Here is a 19,709-nt window from a genome sequence, read left to right as displayed (position 1 = left end):
GCTGGGCTGGACAGGGGGACCCGTACGGATGGACACAGCCACATGGAGCACACGGCCTGCTGCTCTCTCTGCCACGAGGACGAGAATGTGAGCCCCTGTGAACTCTTCTCTTCAAAGCATGAACGAGCACCTGTCATATGCCCAGCCTTGTGCGGGTCACTTTTGAGTTGACTGTCCAATGTGGCAGCTACCAGCCACAGGGGGCTATTTAAATAAAAATTCATTAAAATGAAATGAAACTTAAAATTCAGTTCCCCAGTTACGCGAGTCACACTTGAAGCATTCTATAGCCAAACGTGGCTGGTGGCTGCCCTACTGGGCAGTGCAGCTGGAGGCCATCTCTGTCCTGCAGAAAGGTCTGTCGGGTGGCGCTGCCTCACAGCACAGAACCCAGGACTCCGTGATTCCAAAAATCACATTCTTTTCACATTTTCCATTTTATCCTCATCAAAGCCCCTGGGGACACCCAGGCCGGACAACATTACAGAGGGAGGAAGTGAGGCCCACAGCGGGGGTTCTAGAAGGAGTACCAGCTAGGAATCAGGACCCTCAAGTTCTGGTCTGGGTCCTTCCACGACCAATGCGAGCCCCTGGAAAATCCTTTCCCGCTCCAGGCCTCAGTTTGCCCCCCCCACATAAGGAAGGGGTCAGGTGAGCTGGCGGTGGTCACAGGGCTCATGGGAGCCACAGGAAGCCAAGGGAATGGACAACTCTGCTCGACTGAGCCCTGCTTCCATCTATTTCACTATTGGGGTCCACAAAAGATTTAGACACAACAAAGGCTTCTGTTGTTCAAAATCCGAACACCATGGGATCTCGTAGGGCCCCAGTGTCCCGCCACTTCAACTTCCCTGTGGTTCCCCCGACCCGGGGGGCCCGCCCGCACCCCCGCTCCTCTCTGACCTGCAGCACGGGGCTCTCCTCAAAGTTGTAGGCGCTGGGCCGGCCCTCCAGAGTGGAGAAGGCCACGTTGCCCCCACTGAGCGGGGAGATGTCACTGAACTCCGAGGTGCAGAAGGCCACGCGCTCGTCCTCGCCGGGCCGCAGGTACTGGCCCTCGGGCCGGCCGTAGGTCTTCTGGCAGGAGGCGCTGTAGTACTGGTAGGGCTCCCACGGGCCGCCCGCCCGGCTGCGCTTGTAGATGGCGAAGCTCTCGGGGCGACTGGTGTGGAACTTCAGCCTCACGTAGGTGATCTCGTAAGCTTTCCCTGCAGCGGGAAGACGGGGACCCGTTTTACAGAAGGGAAGGGAGAGTCAGAATCCTGGTCCAGGGAGAGCAGGCTGTCTGGAGCGCTGTGCTGGGAGTGTCATGATCGACAAGTGATGTCCGTCAGGGGCACCGGACAGGACAACACTAGCACACTCGCGAGGTATTTGCCGCTCCTTATCTAGGCCAATCTGCCTCTCTGCACAGGAATGTGCATCGTAACACCACTGACAGGCAGCCGTCACTTTTTGCTCAGATATCTCCAGCAATGAGATGTTGCCACATCCTGAAGGAGACGGCTCTACTGTTAGAAAGTTATTTCTTTTACTACCCCCCAACAAAGCCGACCTTTCCACCCGTGCCTCTGGCCTCACTCCCTCCCAGGGACTTCAGACCCCTGGAGTCTGCAGACATGCCTGTTCTAAGCCCCCCCAATCCTAATGCAATCCTCCCTGGACCCCTCTATTCCTCTCACTTCCATCTAACTTCCCCCCTGACCCAAAGTTCTCAAGAGAAGTCTGTATCCGCTGGCCCCACCGCCTCATCTCCCAACTTAACCCTCAGTCCATTGCCGTCCAGCTTCTCTGGGCCACTCTTGCAAAGCCCCCTCCCCAACAGCCCCTCATGGCCACAGCCAGGGCACCCACCTCGCCTATTTCCTGGGCCCCTGGTCATTCCCGTTACCTTGGAACCCCTCTCCCTGAGGCCACTGTGCAGCCCTCCCTCTGGGGTCTTGCTCCTGTATACCTCCTCCCTACCCCTGCCTCGGGGGTCCCATTCTCGGCACCCCCTGCTCAACCCCCCTCCCCCAGTGGCCTCTCCTCTCCATGGGCTTTAGCCCCACTCCCCTTCCCATGCCGTCAACACCAAGATGGAGGGTCTTCAAGCTTCAGGCACCCACCCCACCCTCCTCTCGGCCCAGCTGCCACCATCACGCCCGGGAGTGCCCACAGCAATGAACCCAGATCCACCACAGCTACTCAGAGCTGTCCCGGGAGGCGGCAGAGGACGGGGGCTGTGGGAGGGGAGCAGGGCTGGGCGACGGAGGGACCACTATGTCCTCACCTGCCCTCGTGGGGTGTCAGCAAGCAAGGCTTAGGAACAGAAAGACCAGGAGAGGCAGTGCAGGCTCACGGCTGGGAGATCGAAGGCCACGGAACAGCAACGCCCCAGAGTGGAGAGCGGCTGTGCTGGGGAGGGGGCGCTGGGGAGGGAGGCTGGGGTAGGGGTGGGCGCTGCACCTTCGCCAGGCCGAGGTGAGGAAGCACTGGGCTTCTAGACCAAGGGCACAAATTATTTCAGCAACAAGAAGGCAGAAATGGGTTCCTTTAGAAAGGCGATTCCCCCTGCCTGAGATGCCACCATCCACTCCCCGTCACTCACCTCCTGACTCCACTCAGGTGCCCCCTCCTCACAGAAGCTTTCCTTTAGCTGACCCCCACCCCCAAGTCCTCCCCCCGCTGGGGTGGGGGCCCTCCTCAGTACAACAAACACCTGAGCATCACACTGAGCGTCCTATGCTCACCTCTCCCCGCTCACCCCATCACCGGGGAATTACTGCTCATCGACCTGCATCCCGCACTGGAGGGAGCTCCTCAGGCAGGCACTTGGCTTTTCATTTTTAAACTTTGCCCCTCCTAGTGCCTAGCGGAGTGTCTGACACCCCGCAGCCATTCACTCATGTTCATGCACATGAGTGAATGAATGAATGAATGAATGACCAATGGACGGAGCCCTTCCAGTTCTACCACTAGCAGGAGACTCCCATTCCCCAGGGCAGCACAGAACACACCTGCTCCCCTTCCCAGGTCTGCTCCTGGTCCTTCTCCCCGGCCCCTCCACCCGTGGTCCCAGACACCCCAGGAGGCCTGCCCGCTGCTGCCACCTCCATCACGGTCCATAGTCTTCCTTACATGCTGAAACGAAACCACTTTAACCCTCTGTTTAAACATCTTGGCTCTATGGAAGAGCCAAAATTATAAAACTTTTAGAAGAAAATACCAAAGTAAATCTTCGTGACCCGGGTGAGGCAAAGCCTTCTTAGATATGACACCAAAAGCACAAGTGACAAAAGAAAAAATAGATGAACTGGACTTGATCAAAACCAAAAACTTTTGGGGGCCGGCCCAGTGGCACAGCAGTTAAGTTCACACATTCCGCTTCGGCAGCCAGGGGTCCACAGGTTCAGATCCCAGGCGTGCACCTATGCACCGCTCATCAAGCCATGCTGTGGCAGCGTCCCACATACAAAATAGAGGAAGATGGGCACGGATATTAGCTCAGGACCAGTCTTCCTCAAAAAAAAAAATCAAAAACTTTCATGCTTCTAAAGACACCATGGAGAAAATGAAAAGCCAACCCACAGAATGGGAGGAAATATTTGCAAATCATCTATCTGATAAGGGATTTATCTAGACTGTATAGAGAATTCTTACAGCTCAATAATAAAAAGACAAATAACCCAAGTATTTATTATTTATTTATAGAAATACATTTTAAAATTATTTATACAAAGAATGGGCAAAGGCTCTAAATAGACATTTCTCCAGAGAAGATACACGAATGGCCAATAAGCACATAAGAAGTTGCTCGGGGCCGGCCCGGTGGCGCAGGGGTTAAGTGCACATGTTCTGCTTCTCGGCGGCCCGGGGTTCACCCGTTTGGATCCCGGGTGTGGACATGGCACCGCTTGGCATGCCATGCTGTGGCAGGCATCCCACATATAAAGTGGAGGAAGATGGGCACGGATGTTAGCTCAGGGCCAGTCTTCCTCAGCAAAAAGAGGAGGATTGGCAGCAGTTAGATCAAGGCTAATCTTTCTCAAGGAAAAAAAGGAAAGATGTTCAACGTCATTAGCCATGAGGGAAATGCAAATCGAAACCCCAACGAGATACCACTTCTCTCCCCTAAGGTGGATCCAATCAAAACCACAGATAATAACAAGTGTTCATGTGGATGTGGAGAATTTGGAGCCTCATACACTGCTGGTGGGAATGTAAAATGGCGCAGCTGTTCTGGAAAACGGTCTGGCGGTTCCTCAAAACGTGACACATCGAGTCATCATATGACTCAGCCATCCGGCTCCTAGGATATACCCAAGTGAAATGAAAACACATGTCCACACAAAACTCGTCCACGAATGTTCACAGCAGCGTGACTCAACAGCCGAGGAGCGGAAACAACTCGAAGGCTCATCAACTGACAAACGAATAAATAAAATGTGGTGGATCACCCCATGGAACATTATTGGGCAATGTAAAGGAATGAAGAACTGACCCACACTACAACGCGGATGGACCTTGAAGACATTATGATAAGTGAAAGCAGCTAATCAGGAAAGACCACTCATTGCATGATTCCACTTATAGGAAGCGTCCCAAAGACCAGAGTCCATAAGGGCAGAAAGGAGATCAGCGCTGTCAGGGTCTGGAAGGGGCGGGGCGTGGAGATGGGGGTGACTGCTAATGGGACCAGGGTTTCTTTTGGGGGTGACGCAAATGCTCCAAAACCGATTGTGGTGATCGGCATATAACTATGAATGTCCCCAAAACCAGTGGATTGCACACTTTAAATGGGTGAATGGTGTGGTGAATTACATCTCCACAAGGCAGTTACATAGATTTTTAAAAACTGGACCTCATATCCATTAGGATGGCTGCTATTTAAAAGAAAAAACAAGTAATAACAAGTGTTGGCAAGGATGGGGAGAAATCGCAGCCTTGTTCCAATTACGTGGTGGGAACGTAAAATGGTGCATTTGCTATGAAAAACGGCTTGGAGATTCCTCAAAAAATTAAAAACAGAATTACCGTATGATCCAGCAATTCCGCTTTTGAATATACACCCAAAAGAACTGAAAGCCAGGTCTCGAAGAGGCGTGTGTGCACACACTGTTCAGAGCTGCATTATTCACAACAGCCAAAAGGTAGAAGCAACCCAACTGTCCATCAACAGGTGATGGGTAAGTAAAATGTGGTCCACACACACAATGGAATATTATCCAGCCTTTAAAAGGAAGGAAATTTTGCTATGTGCTACACCATGGTTGAACTTTGAGGACGTTATCCTAAAAGAAATAAGCCAGGCACAAAAAGACAAACACTGTGTGATTCCACTGACATGCGGTCCCTGGAGGGGTCAAACTCAGAGAGACAGAAAGGAGGACGGGGGCGACCAGGGGCTGGGGAGGGGCTGGGGAGCGAGTGTGCAATGGGACAGAGTTCCAGTTTAAGAAGACGGAAAAGTTCTGGGGACAGATGGTGGTGACGGTGGCACAGCGATGGGAATGTGCTTAATGCCCCTGAACTGGATACTTAAAAATGGTTAAGACAGTAAATTTTGCTATGTGTATTTTTCCACAATAAAAGGAAAATCTGGGGAAAATATACATATATTGGCCCTTTGGGAAGGCCCTTTTGTGATGAAAAGCCATGAAAGCATCCTTGCCTTTGGCACGAGAATCCCACTGCTGGGCACTCGAACAAGGAAAGGAGCCTAAACGCGTGACAATGTCCATGTAGGCCTTTTTTCTACTGGGGGAAAAACTGGAGCCAGAAACACTTAATAAACAGTAGGAGAAAAACTCAGCAGATGATTAAAGCCGCTGAAACAAGCTGACAAGGAGTTTACAATACACGGGGAAAGCTTAGGTCCAAATGTTGAATAAAAAGAAGACACAAGAGCACAAGTTCAGCATCAGCAGATTACATTAAAAATCCCTAAAAAGGGGCCAGCCTGGTGGCGCAGTGGTTAAGGTCGCATGTTTGGCTTTGGCGGCCGGGGGTTCGCCAGTTCGGATCCCAGGTGCGGACATGGCACCGCTTGTCAAGCCATGCAGTGGCAGGCGTCCCACGTATAAAATAGAGGAAGATGGGCATGGATGTTAGCTCAGGGCCAGTCTTCCTCAGCAAAAAGAGGAGGATTGGCAGTAGTTAGCTCAGGGCTAATCCTCCTCAAAAAAAAAAAGAAAGTCCCTAAAGAAGGGGCAGAAAAGAAAGACGTCAAACGGACCAGCGCGGTTGTCCCCAGGGCAGAGGACCCAGAGTGACTCTTCTTCCCTTTTCAATTGTGCTACTTCTTCCCAGTTTTCTCCCACGAAGATTGTTCTAATTTAAAAACTGAAGAAAAAACATATTAAAAAAATTTTTTTTTCCAAAGCAACTGCCTTGCCATGTTCTGTTTTAAGCTGTTTTTCAAAGTTACATGGCAGCACAGCTTGGCACTGTCTTCAATCCCTTAAAAGAAAGCATGCGCAGCCACCGGAGTCGGTGTTGGGGGTGGCCTGGTGGCTGCTGCCATGCCAAGCAGACTCCGGGCCTCGGAACCAGGCAGGGACGCGCCCCTGATGTGCGTTCACGAAAGGATGCTGTGCGGAGGCTGCCACGGGTCCCCAGGCCCAGCCTCCTCTGTAAACATCTAGCAGCCAGACGCCTTGCGGGAGGGGAGCTTGGAGCCACTTAAAAGGTAGCTGGCAGCTCGAAGCGTGATGGGAAAAAGGCAGTCACTGGGATTTCATGCAAAGGAGCAAGCTCAAGGGCTGGGCTTTTCCTCTTCCTTGCCAAGCCAGGAGGGAAGCGAAGACACGGGAACATCACAGAGATGTGGCAGAGACTTCGTGTTACAAGAGTTAATTAGAAGGGCCAAGAAAGCAACTTAATCCTCGCTTTGTGATGAAAAGGTTTCTGCCAAAGGCAACCCGAGGGCTGGGGAAGGAAACAGCCCCAATATCCTCTAAACAGCAACAATAATTAAATTTGCAGCTCCACCCCAGACCCTTGCAAGCTCCGGGGGCCGACATAGGCATGTTCCCGTCAGGAAGGCTGGGCCCAAAGGTCATCCCCAACTGTTAACAGGGGCTGACCCTGCTTGGGAGCACATGGCTCCCTCACCTCCCACTCGCCCAATATGCTGTTCCCTCTGCCTGGAATGCTGTTCCCTGGCTGGCTCACATGCATCCCTGCTCATCCACTGGCTTAGCAGATTGACCACATGCCCCAGACTCAGCCTGGCATGGACCACCCTTCTTCTCGCCTTCTCTGGCTGATGGCTGCCCGTCCCTGGAGCCATGGTTTGGGCGCCTTGCCGGTGCTCCCCCGGCCTCCCTGGGCTTCTTACTCTGCTTTGTAACCGCCCGCCCATCTCACTACTCTGTGACGCCCGTGGGACAGGGGTTGGGAATCCTTAGAGCTGAGCACAGCACTGGCATACAGCAGGCGCTCACTAAATGCTCACTGAATGAGGGGGTGAAGATGAAGAATAATTTGCACCTTCAAGGAGTTTATAATCCAGCGAGTGGGTTGAGACAGGCAGGCCCAACACGGCTGACCCTGTCACGGTGCGTCTGCATCCGTGACCCCCAAGAGTCTTTCTAACAACAGCCAGCACTTAGCAAGCACCTGCGTGCCAGGCACTTTGCTCCGGGCTTTCCGCACACTGTATGCCTGAGATCCCAAATGTTCCATCCATCACTAACGAGGAGCCTGAGGCTGGGGCAGGAGAAGAGGACCCGCCCAAGGTCACGCAGAAGACAGCTGAGTGTCTACTCGACTGCAGGCTCGTCTGCCCCCAGAGGCACTGCCCTGAACCAGGCCACCCTCCGTCCAGGGCTGTGTGGGTGCCCGAGGGAGGGGGCAGCCCAAGAAGGCGGTGCTGGCGCCCAGGGAGACTGCGGAGGCTGCCAGAGAGCGCCAGGCCGTGTCCTCTGCAACCAGCTGGGACATAAAGCCCGTCAGGAATGACACCAGGGCAGTCATAAAACCCGGCCGCCCACATCCGGCACCGATGGCGCAGAAGGAGTTCGGAACAGAGCCTTATTTTGGGAAATGGAAAGAAAACAAAGCCCTTTAATTGGAGCCATCTGGGAGCAGTGGGCTGGGGGGGCTGGGAGGGATGGGGGGGGCGCTGAGCTGAGAATGCCCGGGAGAGGCCGCCCTGCCCACTGCGAGCATTAGAACCAGGTCAGGAGGGAGAGCGGCTCCCAGCCTGCGGGGTTCCACAGCAGGCAGGGCCCCCAGCCCTATCACCTGGCCATCCACCCTTCCCGTCTCCCTCTCCCACCCTAGCTCTTGGCAATCTGGGGCACGGTGAATCCCTCTGAGGAGCCAGGGAATCCCCGTGACCACGATCCCAGACACCAGGCAAGCCTCGGTGAATCTAGGCTGGGCCCATCACGGTGCTGTCATCTTTGGACCAAGCGTCTAAACCCCAAATATGGATCAAGATTGTCAAGCCTACTGTCTAACCTGGGCAGAGTGCACAGGTTTTGTCTAGTTGATTATTGCTTAGAACTTTGTGTTAAGAAGGATTCTGAGGTCCAATCTGAACTGAGACATACAAGACTGAAATGTGCAAATTACAAGTTTGCGAGGAGGATGGCAGGGCATTCAAGACCATTGCAATAGCTCAGGGGACAGATGAGGGGATGAGTGGGAATCATGGAGTGCAGGGCAAACACAAAGAATATTCCAGAGAACCATCTAGTGATCTGGTGAAGGCTGATGTCAAAGGGCTGAGGAGGGAAGATGCAGTTGACTCCTGAGCTTCTTGCTTCGGTGCATGGACAGACAGCAGGGGGACGCCTTTACTTTTTAATTTTAAATACATATAACATAAAATGTACCATCTTAACCATTTTTAGGTGTACAGTTCACTGCATTAAGCACATTCGCATTGTTGTACAACCATCACCACCTCCCATCTCCAGAACTTTATCATCTTCCCAGACTGAAAGTCTGTCCCCCTTAAACAGCAACTCCCCAATCCTTCTCCCCCCCAGCCCCTGGCCCCCACCATTCTGTCTCTCTATAAATGACACTGTTCTAGGGGCCCCATATCAGGGGAATGACACGGCAATTGTCCTTTTGTGCCTGGCCTGTTTCGCATAGCATCGTGTTCCCAAAGTTCATCCGTGTTGGAGCCGGTGTCAGAATCTCCTTCCTTGTTGAGCTGGATAAGATTCCAATGTGCAGATCCACCGCGTCTTGCTTATCCATCCTCTGTCAATGGACGCGGGTTCCTTCCACCCCGCTGCTGCTGTGAATAACGGTGCCTTTCCCTGCGGACCCTAAGTTTTAGGGCTTCGTGTGACATCCAAGGGCTGACGTCCAGGAGGATGCTCGGATTCCTAGGTCAAGGGCACAGGTGGGAGACTGGGCGAGAGGCGCAGGCGGAGCCCCGAATGTCGACCACAGTCCCAATAGGCAAAGCCAGGGGCACAGATGGGGAGGGGTGCACCTGGTGCAGGGCGGGCACGGAGAGGAGGGGGAGGAGGGGATGGGAGGCCAGTGCAGCAGCCAGAGCCTGGCCTGGACTGCAGGGCCAGGGCCGGGAGGAAGCCTGGGGGCCACAGCCTAGGAGCTCAGGATGCATCTGGAAAGCTGGGGAGGCATTCATTCACTCATTCCCTTGTCCCATGAGGAATGTGGCGCAGCCGTGATGCACTTGGCTTCACGAAATATCCCCGCTCCACCACTTCCCGGCTCTGCGGCATTACGCAAAACACCTAACCTCCCTCAAGTAAACTGGGCAAGTGACTTGGATGGAGAGCCTCAGTTTCCCCATTTGCAAAAGGGGCATAACAATAACAGATTTAATGAGAAAATGCCTGCAAAGCATCTACAACAGTCCCGGGCATGTAGCACGCGCACGACCCGACGTTAGCTGCTCTTCCATGCATTTACCGGGAGGGGGCTGGCGCTGGCACCAGGGGACAGCTGTGAAAATAGGCCTTCCCTCTGCAGCCAGGGGCTGGGATCGACGACGCAGACAAACCCGACCCTCCACTCGGCCCCAACCAGACTGTTGGGGGAAGGGTGAGAAGCTGTAAGAACCCATGCGCAGGCATGGGGGGCTTCCCGGAGGAGGGCACCGCTCCACTGAGTGCAGGACACGGCATGTGGCAGAATTTTGTCCGCTGCTGCGTGCCCAGGGCCTGGCACGGGGACTGGCAGACAGCAGGTGCTCGGTTGTTTTTTCACAAATGAGATAGGGTTATCCAGAAGGCGGGAAGGGAAAGCATGCCGGCTGGCGGTGAGGCGGACACAGCGGCATACACAAAGCCCAGGAGGAAAGAGAGCAGTCAGGGCGCACCCATGGCTGCTGAAGGGCAGCCGGCTGCGCCAGAGTGGGGGTGGGTAGGGACCATCGGAGGTCGGGAGGCCGACAGGAGGCTGCCTGCATGCCTCCAGGGCTGGGGACTCCCCACTCCGGCCACTCCTGGCTCAGTCCCGGGAAGCCAGGGAGGGCCGGCTGGGCCCCAGGGCCGTGCGGGGGCTGCTTCTGTGGGCGGAGGCTCACCAGGGCGGCTGCCTTGACCCCCTGGCCTGCCTGGGGCCCAGCGTTCCAGCCAGAACCCCCAGGGAGAAAGGGGGAGGACTTGGCCCCCAGCGCTGGCCCCAGCCAACGCAAACACAGCCACCCACCCGACAGGAAGACGCGCTGGAGCCAAAGCTCAGGAGACCCAGCTGGCTTCAGGCTCGTTGGGGCCGCCAGGGTCCTGCTCACATCCAGCCCCCAACCCTGGGCCGCACCCCACTGTCTTCTCGTCCCCTCCACTCCGCCATCTGGGCCGTCCACTCCGCCATCCCAGCCGTGCGGCTCCAAGAACATGCCGCCTCCCCTGTGCCGTCCCCTTGACCTGGAGGGTCCTTCGCTCTTTGATCAACTCCTGCCACCCTTCAGGCCTCAGCGAGGCCCTTTACCCTGTGTGTGTCCCCAGAGCATCAGTCCTCCTTCACCTGGGTCCTGGGCCCAGACCGTCTCTGGTGGCCTGACCCCGCCCAGCACGGCCGAGGCGCACGGTGGAAGGAATGCACGGACAGCCAGCCTGCACACGGGCGGTGGGGACCTGAGGCTGAGCAGGGCAGGCAGGAGCCCACCCACCTCACTCCTGCAACTTCCCCCTCACTCCGGGGCTCAAACTCATCTGCTCGGGACTCAAGGGTCTTTCTGTGGTTCCAGAAGATTCTCAGGAATCCAAGAAAGCATACAAGCAAAAAAAGGGAGACCCCCCCCAACTCTGGCCAAAAGTCAAGGCTCGGACTGGCCTAATCTGGACGCTTCGCATTCCCAAGTGCAGCGCAGTTGGGGGGGGGCCCCGGGTCTACCATCCATCGGCCACGTGACGCTGGGCAACTGATTTCATCGTCAGAACCTCAGTTTCCCTGTCTGTAAAACAGCCAAGCCTGCTGGGTTGGGGTGCGGGCTCAGTGGGGTTCTTAGCACGTAGTCAGAGCTCCCTGCAGAGTGTCTGTTACCCCTAATGACCATCCACCTCCCCCCACACCCCCACTCTCCCCCAGGCCCCAGCCCCAGCGGAGGGCTCAGAGCTGGCGGCCCCTGCTGCTCCTTTCATCCCAGACAGGAAGGCTCGGCTTAGCGACTCCGGGATTTGGAACAGATGTCTGCGAGCTCGCAGGGGGCTGGGAAAGCGGCGACCTCCATCCCGGGGCTGACCGGCTGCCTCTCCCTCCTCTGCCCCTCACCCCACTCCCTCAGGGACTCCGCGGGCCAGAGCTGGCCACCCACTCTCCCCTCCCATGAGCCGTCAAGGAGAGGGGGACAGAGCCAGCAGAGGTGGCCTGAGGACCAGGAGGAGGGGCTCCCCATCCTACCTCGGCTGACGACCGGAGCCCTCACTGGGAACACCCTGGCAACCCCAGACCTCTTCCTCCCCTAAGACCAGGCAATCCACGGCCTAGCGTGGAGCAAAGTGAAGTTGAACGGAACCCACAAGGGGCCAAGTCTGGGGCGGCCGTGGGTCTCCAGTGTGGGCCCGGAGACAGGACGTCTCCTTCCGGCCAGCGCGGCCAGCATTTCTCAGTCCTTCCATAGAGGCCACCCCCAGGGGGGACCTCAGCCCAGAGCTGCTCTCAGTGGAGTGATGCTGGTCACACACAAGGACTGTCATAGCTCTGTAAGCACCTGGCAGACCTGAGCCCACGGAACCTGTACAGCCACCCGGAGGGGGCAGCTCTCGTGCCTATTTTACAGGAGAGGAAACCGAGGCACGGCCAGGGCATGGCCTTTGCCCACCCAGTGGCTGAGCTGGGCCTGAGTCTGAAGCTCCATTTCTGGACTTCTACCTTTTCTGTTTCCCAGAGCAGGCAGAAGAGGACCCTGAGCTGGGCCCAGAGCACAGGACGGAGGAGGTGGCATTGTCATTGTCATTCACTCATTCCTTCATTCATTCACTGTACAAACACTTCTGGAGCCCCTATATGCCTGGTGCTGCACAGCACAATGGAGAGAACTCGGGTGAGGGTCAGACACACCGCGGGGGGGATGTATGTGAGTGTGCGAATGTGTGTGTGAGCATGAGCATGTGAATGTATGTGCATATGAGTGTGAGAGCGTGAGTTGTGAATGTGTGTGAATGTAAGTGTGTGTAAACATGTGTGTGTGAACGTGAGTGTGAGAGAGCATGTGTATGTGACTGCGTGTGGGGTCTTGGCTCCACACTCCCAGTGCCGAGTCTCTGAGCCTCAGTTTCCCTGCTTACAGAGGGTCCGCAGGGCCCTGCAGTTCTCGGCAGAGGTCCAGAGGCCGCAGTGCACACGGCGCCCCGGAACCAGGAGCTGCCCCCCTCCCCATGCTCGGCCGCCTGCCACCTCCCCCCACCTTCTCTGTGCCTGGGCTGAGCCCCTGGCCTGTGTCCGGGGCTCTGCTGACACATGTGACACACCGGCCAAGCCCGCACCCGGTCCCGGAACAGCACGTCTCCCCACAGCCCCCACCCTGTCCCAGATCTCTTCCCCTGTGGCCTTGGGGTCCTGCCAGGCCGTCTAGCCAGCTCCCCCAGCCTCCCCCACACAACTGGTTTCCTGTCGCCTGCCTGGATAGAGACCTTGCCCCATCCAGAAGTCCCACCTAGTGGTCCCGACAGGCCAATGGAAGGGGGCAAGACCCTGGGAAACTTAGTTTCTTGGCTGGCAGCTGGTACATGCCTGCTCTGCTGAGGGCACTCGGTGTCCCCCATCTCGCTTAAATGTCATTTCCCAGCCCTCCCCAGGGCGCTGTCACCCAGGGCTGGGAAGAGCCAACTCTATTGACGGGAGGAGCTCATGTTAAGGAGTTTATCCTCTGACCTTGGATATACAAAGATGTTCATGTCCAGACTGTGATTTAGCAGCTCTGTGTCTTTGGGCAAAACACTTAACGTCTCTGAGCCTCAATTTTCTCATCTGAAAAATGGGGACACGGTCTCATATTCCCTTATCCAAACTGCTTGGCTCCAGATGTGTTTCAGAATTCAGAACTTTCCAGAGTTTAGGGAGATGATGCAGTCCTTACACCATGAACCGTGTTAACACCCCCAGCCAGGTCTGGGGCCACCAGCTGTACGCAAATGAGATTTCAGCAGCAAAACGTATGAATTTCACTCTGACTAGGATAAACAAGGTCTATAAGTAGCCTCACTCAGGTTTAGCAGCCAAAATGACTTCTAAAAATACTCTGAGTTTTCAAAGCTTTGAGAGATTTTGAGCCACAGATACTGGAGTGTGGACTGAAACACGCGCTCCCTGAAGGGCTGTGTGGGCAGCGACAGGGGAGATGCCTGGCTCAGGGCCCGCACAGGTGGGGGCCCCAGGAGGACCAGGACGGGGCTGGACTCGGAGGGGAAGCGGGCATTCCCATCCCCCGAATGGGGGTGGGGCGGGAGGGAAGGGCCCGGTCCAGACTTGGGACTCTGGTTCCGGGATCGAAGGGCTTCTGTGCCTCGGTGTGGGGGTGGGTGGGGGCAGGCATGGGCAGAGCAGAGAGGCCACGCCATCCGGCCCAGCTGCCGGACATCAGAATGAAGTCTGGCTGCTGCCCAGGGGGCTAAACCCTCCGGTGATGAGCGCCCTGGCTCCCATCCCCGCGAAGACACCCAGGGATGGCGCACAGCCTTGGGGATTCATGCGCCCCGAAGGCGCCCAGAGGACCCGGGATCAGGAGCTCCTGCCCTAGGGGGCGGACTAGCTCACCCCCGGTGGGTCACCTCCCCGCCTTCCCCACCACCGCTCTGGGTCTAGCATGGACAACTAATCCAGGGCGCTGTCGTTGAACCCAGATCCACTGCCGGCAAAAGGCTCCGAGGAGGCTTCGCGCCCCTCCCAGCCCCAAGGGGCACCATCAGTCTACCCTTCCAGCTACCGGAGGGCATGGGTCCCGTCCCCGAGGCCTCCCATCCCTGGGTCCTACAGCCAATCCAGGGCACGCGGTGGCTGCCCCTCTCGCCTCTGGCCCGCGGTGGGGAGGGGCCAAGGCCCGAGGTGGCGGCGGCGCCCGGGGCGCGCTTACCCAGGCGGAGGGTGATGTTGACCGAGGTGGGGTACTGCACGCCGAAGGCCATGGACGGGCTCTGCCACCAGGTGCTGTCGTCGTGGCTGTGGAAGTCGGTGAGGTAGGAGGCGTTGTGGTGGCGCTCGGGGTCGGCGGCGTCGCAGCGCTGGCACTGCGCCCCCGCGGCCGGCGCGCCCACGTGCGGGCAGAAGTCCTCGGGCGGCCGGCCGCACGTGTGCGAGGCCTCGGCGCGCCGGCCGAACGCCGCGTTCTCGAACTCGGGCAGGCAGCGCTGAGGGCGCCCCGCGCCGTCGTAGCACGCGCCCATGCCCGCGCGCGCCCCGCGCCCCGCCAGCGCGGCCAGCGCCAGGCCCAGCAGCAGCGTGCCCGCCGCCATGCTCGCCGGCCCGACGGCCCCACGCTGCCGCCCGGCTCGGCCCGTGGGCGCGGACCGCGCGGGCGCCAGGACCCGCCTTCCCCGGCGGGCGGGACCCGGGCAGGGCTGGGAGGGTGCGAGGGAGGGACCGATGGCGGCCAGCACAACCCCCTACCCCCCCCCCCCCCCCCCCGCCCCGAACCCCCGCCGCCCCGACCGCTCAGTCCCTTGGCGCTGACCCCCACCTGGTGGACGTGCCCGGGAGTGCCCGAGCTGCCTGATCCCAGCCCTGCTGGGGGACCCTCGCCTCTTGGAGCTTCAGTGTCCTCGTCTGTAAAATGGGATCGGCAATAATCCGGGTTCATTACCGCTGTCGTGAGGTTTCAGAGGCTGCTCATTAAATGGAAACCGCTCACCAGTGCCTTTCAAGTCCTGAGAAAGGGGGACAGAGGGTCTTTCCCGTTGCACATCTCTTTCTAGCAGTAAAGTCACCCCAGGCGGGTTGGCCGGATGGTTCCTCGCGTTCCCGCGTTTCCCTTAACTCTGCAGAGAGCTGCTGCTGCTGTGGTTTCTCTCTGCTCTCAAAGCAGAGATTCTAACCCGATATTTGTGACCAAGGGGACCTGGTCTCATCACACACGTCATCTCCGAGAGGCCTTCTCCGTCCCCCGTCCGCGTCCGCCCGTGTCTCCCCTCCCCCCAAGTAGATGCCACCTTTGCCTCTCCATTCATTACTTAGTAAATCGAGAGAAATTCTTGTGCTCGCATCCAGAGATGCTAGAGAAAACACCTGATGCAATTTAGCAGCCCTTCCCGGAAAACCTCCAAGGAAAGTAGGGACAAACTTCCACAACGTGCTAAGGACTATGTTTCAGCTGCAGCCTTTGCAGGGAGGGTCCTGGCAGTGGACTAGGTCCTGCCCATCAGATGTGCTTGTTGAGATGTGGAAGGTGGAGGTGGGCAGCCCCCGCCTCCCCCCTCTTCCCTCACCCCCCCCAGTCTTCTGCCCTTTCGGTGAATTTTTCTGGGGGAGGCGAGGTCACAGAGGAGGCAGCTTTCTGCAGCAGCTTGCTCCCCCTCCCCAGCTCCGTGGGGCTGAGGGGCGTTTGTGTGGTGGAGGCAGCCGCAGTGGCGTGGCGTCTTGACTCTCACTTCCGGCCCCTGGATCACAGTTGCAGGGGGAGCTCTCAGAGCCTCAGATGGTGGCAGCTCCCAGGTGGGTCGGTTCTGCAGTGTCCCGGGCATTGGCACCTCCAGTGCTTCCATCCATCCCCTGAGCACTTAATTCCCTGCATGCGATCCTTCCTGTTGGAAAGCCCTGAGCACTTGCCAAGCGCTGGGCCCAGAGCCCACCTGGAGCAGGTGTGCAGTAAGATCCTGTGCTCTAGGAGCCCTCGGCCCTGGTGGAGGGGGAGGGACGCCAGGAGAACCAGCCCCATGGCCTTCCAAGGTGGTTCTTACCTGTTTCATAAGACTGGGCTGTGGCCACGTGTTTACAGCCATGCGTTGCTCAGCAAGCGTGTATGCCCCCACTGTATACCCTGCGCTGTGCTGGGGCAGGGGCACAGGGATGAGCTGGACACCCCCGCCCTCCCAGTGAGGGAGAGACGCGAGATGCACAGGTGTCGATGAGCAGGCCGAGAGGATGTGACAGAGGGCAGTGCACGGGGGCTTGGGGTGTGGGGAGGGTGGAGTGGCTAGTCTGCCTGGAGCTAGAGGGTGCTTCCCAGAAGAGGTGACAAGTAAACTGAGTGATAAAAGGTGAGTACAGGAAAGGGCATGGCAGACAGGAGGCATAGCATGTGCAAGGGCTCAGAGGTGTGAATGGTAGGGCAAGTCTGTTGTGTGTTTGCAGCACTGGGTGGGGTGTTGGTCCTGAGGGGTGAGGCTGGAGCAGAGTGCAGAGGCCGGATGATGTGGGGTGCCAGGCACCATGGCAGTGAGCTGGGGCTTCGTCCTGTAGAGGGTCTGTGGGAGCTGGAGGTTGTGAGTTGGTGGGGGTCAGGCACCATGTGTGCCCCACCCCCCTGTCCCCAGGGCCTGCACTGAGTAGATCAGGGACTGAACAGGAGCCACAGGGCTGGCAAAGGCTGATCCTATAGGGGCTGGGCTGAAGATGACGGCTCCTTCAACAGGCGCCACCTGGGTGCGCACTGGCCTTGCCCAGCTCCTGGCAGCATCCTCGAGGGGACCATCAGCGCGGGTCTGCAGGAGGTCTCCCCGGGTGCCTCCTCCTGCTTCTCCAGTTTCTCCTGCCTGCGCTCATGTTCACCCAGAATCCACCACCAGGTGGCGACATTTGCCACATTACGGGATTGGCCCCTCTCGTCCCCTGGCGGCCAAGGACACCTCCGCGGTCCCTGCGCGGCCGGTGGCCGGACCAGAAAAAAGCCCTTTCCCGGGGCAGCCTTCCCTTAGTGAACGGCACGGGCAGCAGCGTCAGGCCGTGAGAGCGACGGGGCCCTGCCGCCCTGACTCCGCCCCTTCCACCTCCCTTTCCTCCAGCCGCCAGGGGCCCCGGGGTGGCGTGTGGAGCAGCCAGATTGATGGGGACCCAGAACTCACAACGAGCGAGGGCAGGGCCGGGACCAGAGGCCGGGTCTCCCAGCTGCCGGGGGCTCGGGCCGCTCTCCTCCCGGTGGCTGCGCCTTCTTTGAGGCTCCCGGCACAGGGGGCGGGGCAGGGGCGGATAGAGCGCCCGCCCCTCCTGGGAGAGGGCGGGACAGAGACCCCTGCCCAGCCTCCAGGCCCTGCTCATCTGCATGCTGCGCCAAGGACCCCTCCTCCACCCCCTGCCCCCGCCCTGGAGACCCTCAGCCTTGTCCACGCAGGCCTGGCCCAGCGGCACTGACATCTCTGACTCTTACTGACGCTGTCCGATCAGGAGGGATGGTGCTGGGGGTGGAGGGGGACAGTCAGGCAGGGGGATGGGTCAGGCAGGGGGACGGGTCAGGCGGGGGTGGCTACCATCCGTCCTTCTGGTAAGTGGTTTACAGCTAAACAACCCCGCTTCCTTATGTCATAGCATCCAAGATGGGCCATAAAGGTCATTGGGTCCAGGCGCTGGCTGGACAAATGGGGAAACTGAGGCCCAAAGAGGGGCTGTGGTTTGCTGAGGACACGTTCACAGCAGGAGGTGACTGGGTCTCGTCCATCCCTGCTGTCAGCTCCTCCCAGGATGCGAGTCAGGGAGGGGCTGGGGTCCACGGATCCCAGGAAGCAAAGTGGGAGCCCCTAGGCATGCGGGTGTCTGTGCACCCCCAAAGTCTCAGGCTAAGTCCCAAAATCTGCATGACAAAGGGACAACAGATACTTCTGTAAATGCAGGAAAGGGACTCAGAATGAGCCAGGAGTACTGTGGGACACTGGGCAACAAGGTGCACGCTGCCAACTCTGTCAAGAGAAGGCTCTCAGTGTCACCTTCCGGCAGGAACCCCCATGACCCCAGCAAAGGCAGCTGTGCCCTGCAGCCAGGGGCCCCCTCTGCACACCCACGACCTGAAACCCAGATCTTTGCAGAGCCTCAGAAGCCAGGGGCCACGTGGCCTCGGTTTCCCAGCAGCCTGACCCCACAACCTGCCCCTTGTCCTAGCCCATTTTCCTATGGTGGTGGGAAGCCTGATAAGGCTCTTGAGCAGCAGAGCCCATGTCAGTTTCTTTTAGGAAGATGGGTGGGGATGGAATCCAGGGGGCCAGCATGGAGGCGGTGTGTGAGGAGGAGCCGGTGTCTGTGTGTGTCTGATGGGAGATATGCCTGCGCTGGGGACCTGGGGAGTCCTGCAGAGGTCTGACCTTCTCCTTGGGCTGTGAGCAAAGGTGGTGGACTCCCCTCCCTGCAGTCCGCCTACCAAGGGTTAAAACCTTCCAGGCAGAGAAAGGAGGGAGAAAAACCCTGTTCTGATTTGCTTAATGAACGTTAATTAAGAAGACAGAAGACAGCGGATTCCTTCAGGACAGAGATGAAAGGCTTGTTAATTAAATCTGGGGAGATCTGGCCAGGGCCCCGCTGATCCCATCTGACAGCTCCACAGCTTCTGCGGAGCCCAGAGTTGGGGGCATCAGCACAAGGGGAAGAGCAGCCCCGGCCTTGAGGCCCTTCCCCAGAGGCCTGGAAGGAGCCTCAGCTGGCCCAGACTCACTGCCAGCCTCTGGGGCGCCTTGTTTCCCCATCTGGACAGCAAGAGCGCTCGTCCGGTGGCTTCTCAGGACGCCCCGTGCGGTTCCGAGGCTGTGAGTCTGTGCTCTCTGCATGCCTGGGCCTCAGTGGTCCCTTCTGTCCAGTGAGGAGAACTCACCTGCTCAGCAGACGGGCAGACAGGGCAGGAGGTCAGAACTGGGGGTCTGCCAAGGCTGCGTGGGGAACCGTGGAAGGGGGAATTCAGCGACTGGTCACACCCGGCCCCCAGGACCCTGCTGCCAGGCCAGGCCCGCCTGTCCACACTGGGATTGCCTCAGGATCGCTGTCCTGCACCGAGCCGGGACGAGGCAGCCAGCACGGCGGCTGCCTGGGGGCCGGGCCTGGGCTGAGCGTGCCACCTGCACAGGTTGTGTTACAGCTCTTCCTCAACTTAACGAGGGGGTCACGTCCCGGTAAACCCATACTAAGTCGAAAACATCCTAAATCGAAAATGCATTTAATCCGCCTCACCTCCTGAACATCCTCGCTCAGCCTCGCCTCCCTTAAACGTGCTCAGAACGCTCACATGAGCCCACAGCTGGGCAAAATCACCTACACAAAGCCTGTTTGTGCCACAGTGGTGACCGTCTCTTGTAACTACTGAACGCTGTACTGAAAGTGACGAGCAGAAGGCTGTGTGGGTGCAGCGTGTGGGGGCGTGTGTCGGCCGTTCACCCTCGGGATCT

General features: G+C 58.1%; 1 protein-coding gene and 1 long non-coding RNA gene across 3 annotated transcripts in view; both read right to left on the bottom strand.

Moving 5' to 3' along the window:
- The window catches only part of LAMC3 (laminin subunit gamma 3), a 58,071-nt gene extending 43,161 nt beyond the window's left edge, over nt 1-14,910 (bottom strand). Inside the window, exons 1-2 of one of the 2 annotated variants that reach the window (XM_070250865.1) lie at nt 14,489-14,910; nt 904-1,208 (exon numbers count right to left, since the gene is read on the bottom strand). In XM_070250865.1, coding sequence (XP_070106966.1) covers nt 904-1,208; nt 14,489-14,867 — 684 coding nt within the window. In that variant the 5' untranslated portion in view covers nt 14,868-14,910. The remainder of the gene's footprint in view (nt 1-903; nt 1,209-14,488) is intronic. The other variant, XM_070250866.1, reaches the window with a different exon arrangement.
- LOC138920729 (uncharacterized) lies at nt 8,837-11,952 on the bottom strand. Its single transcript, XR_011432431.1, has 2 exons — nt 11,818-11,952; nt 8,837-9,329 (listed from the first exon to the last, which is right to left on the bottom strand). It is a non-coding gene; the product is annotated as an uncharacterized lncRNA (long non-coding RNA).
- Nucleotides 14,911-19,709: the final 4,799 nt, after the last annotated feature.

Source organism: Equus caballus, chromosome 25 (assembly GCF_041296265.1).
Source record: "Equus caballus isolate H_3958 breed thoroughbred chromosome 25, TB-T2T, whole genome shotgun sequence".
Classification (NCBI taxonomy): Eukaryota; Metazoa; Chordata; class Mammalia; order Perissodactyla; family Equidae; genus Equus; species Equus caballus.
This window is presented reverse-complemented; position numbering and strand designations above follow the sequence as displayed.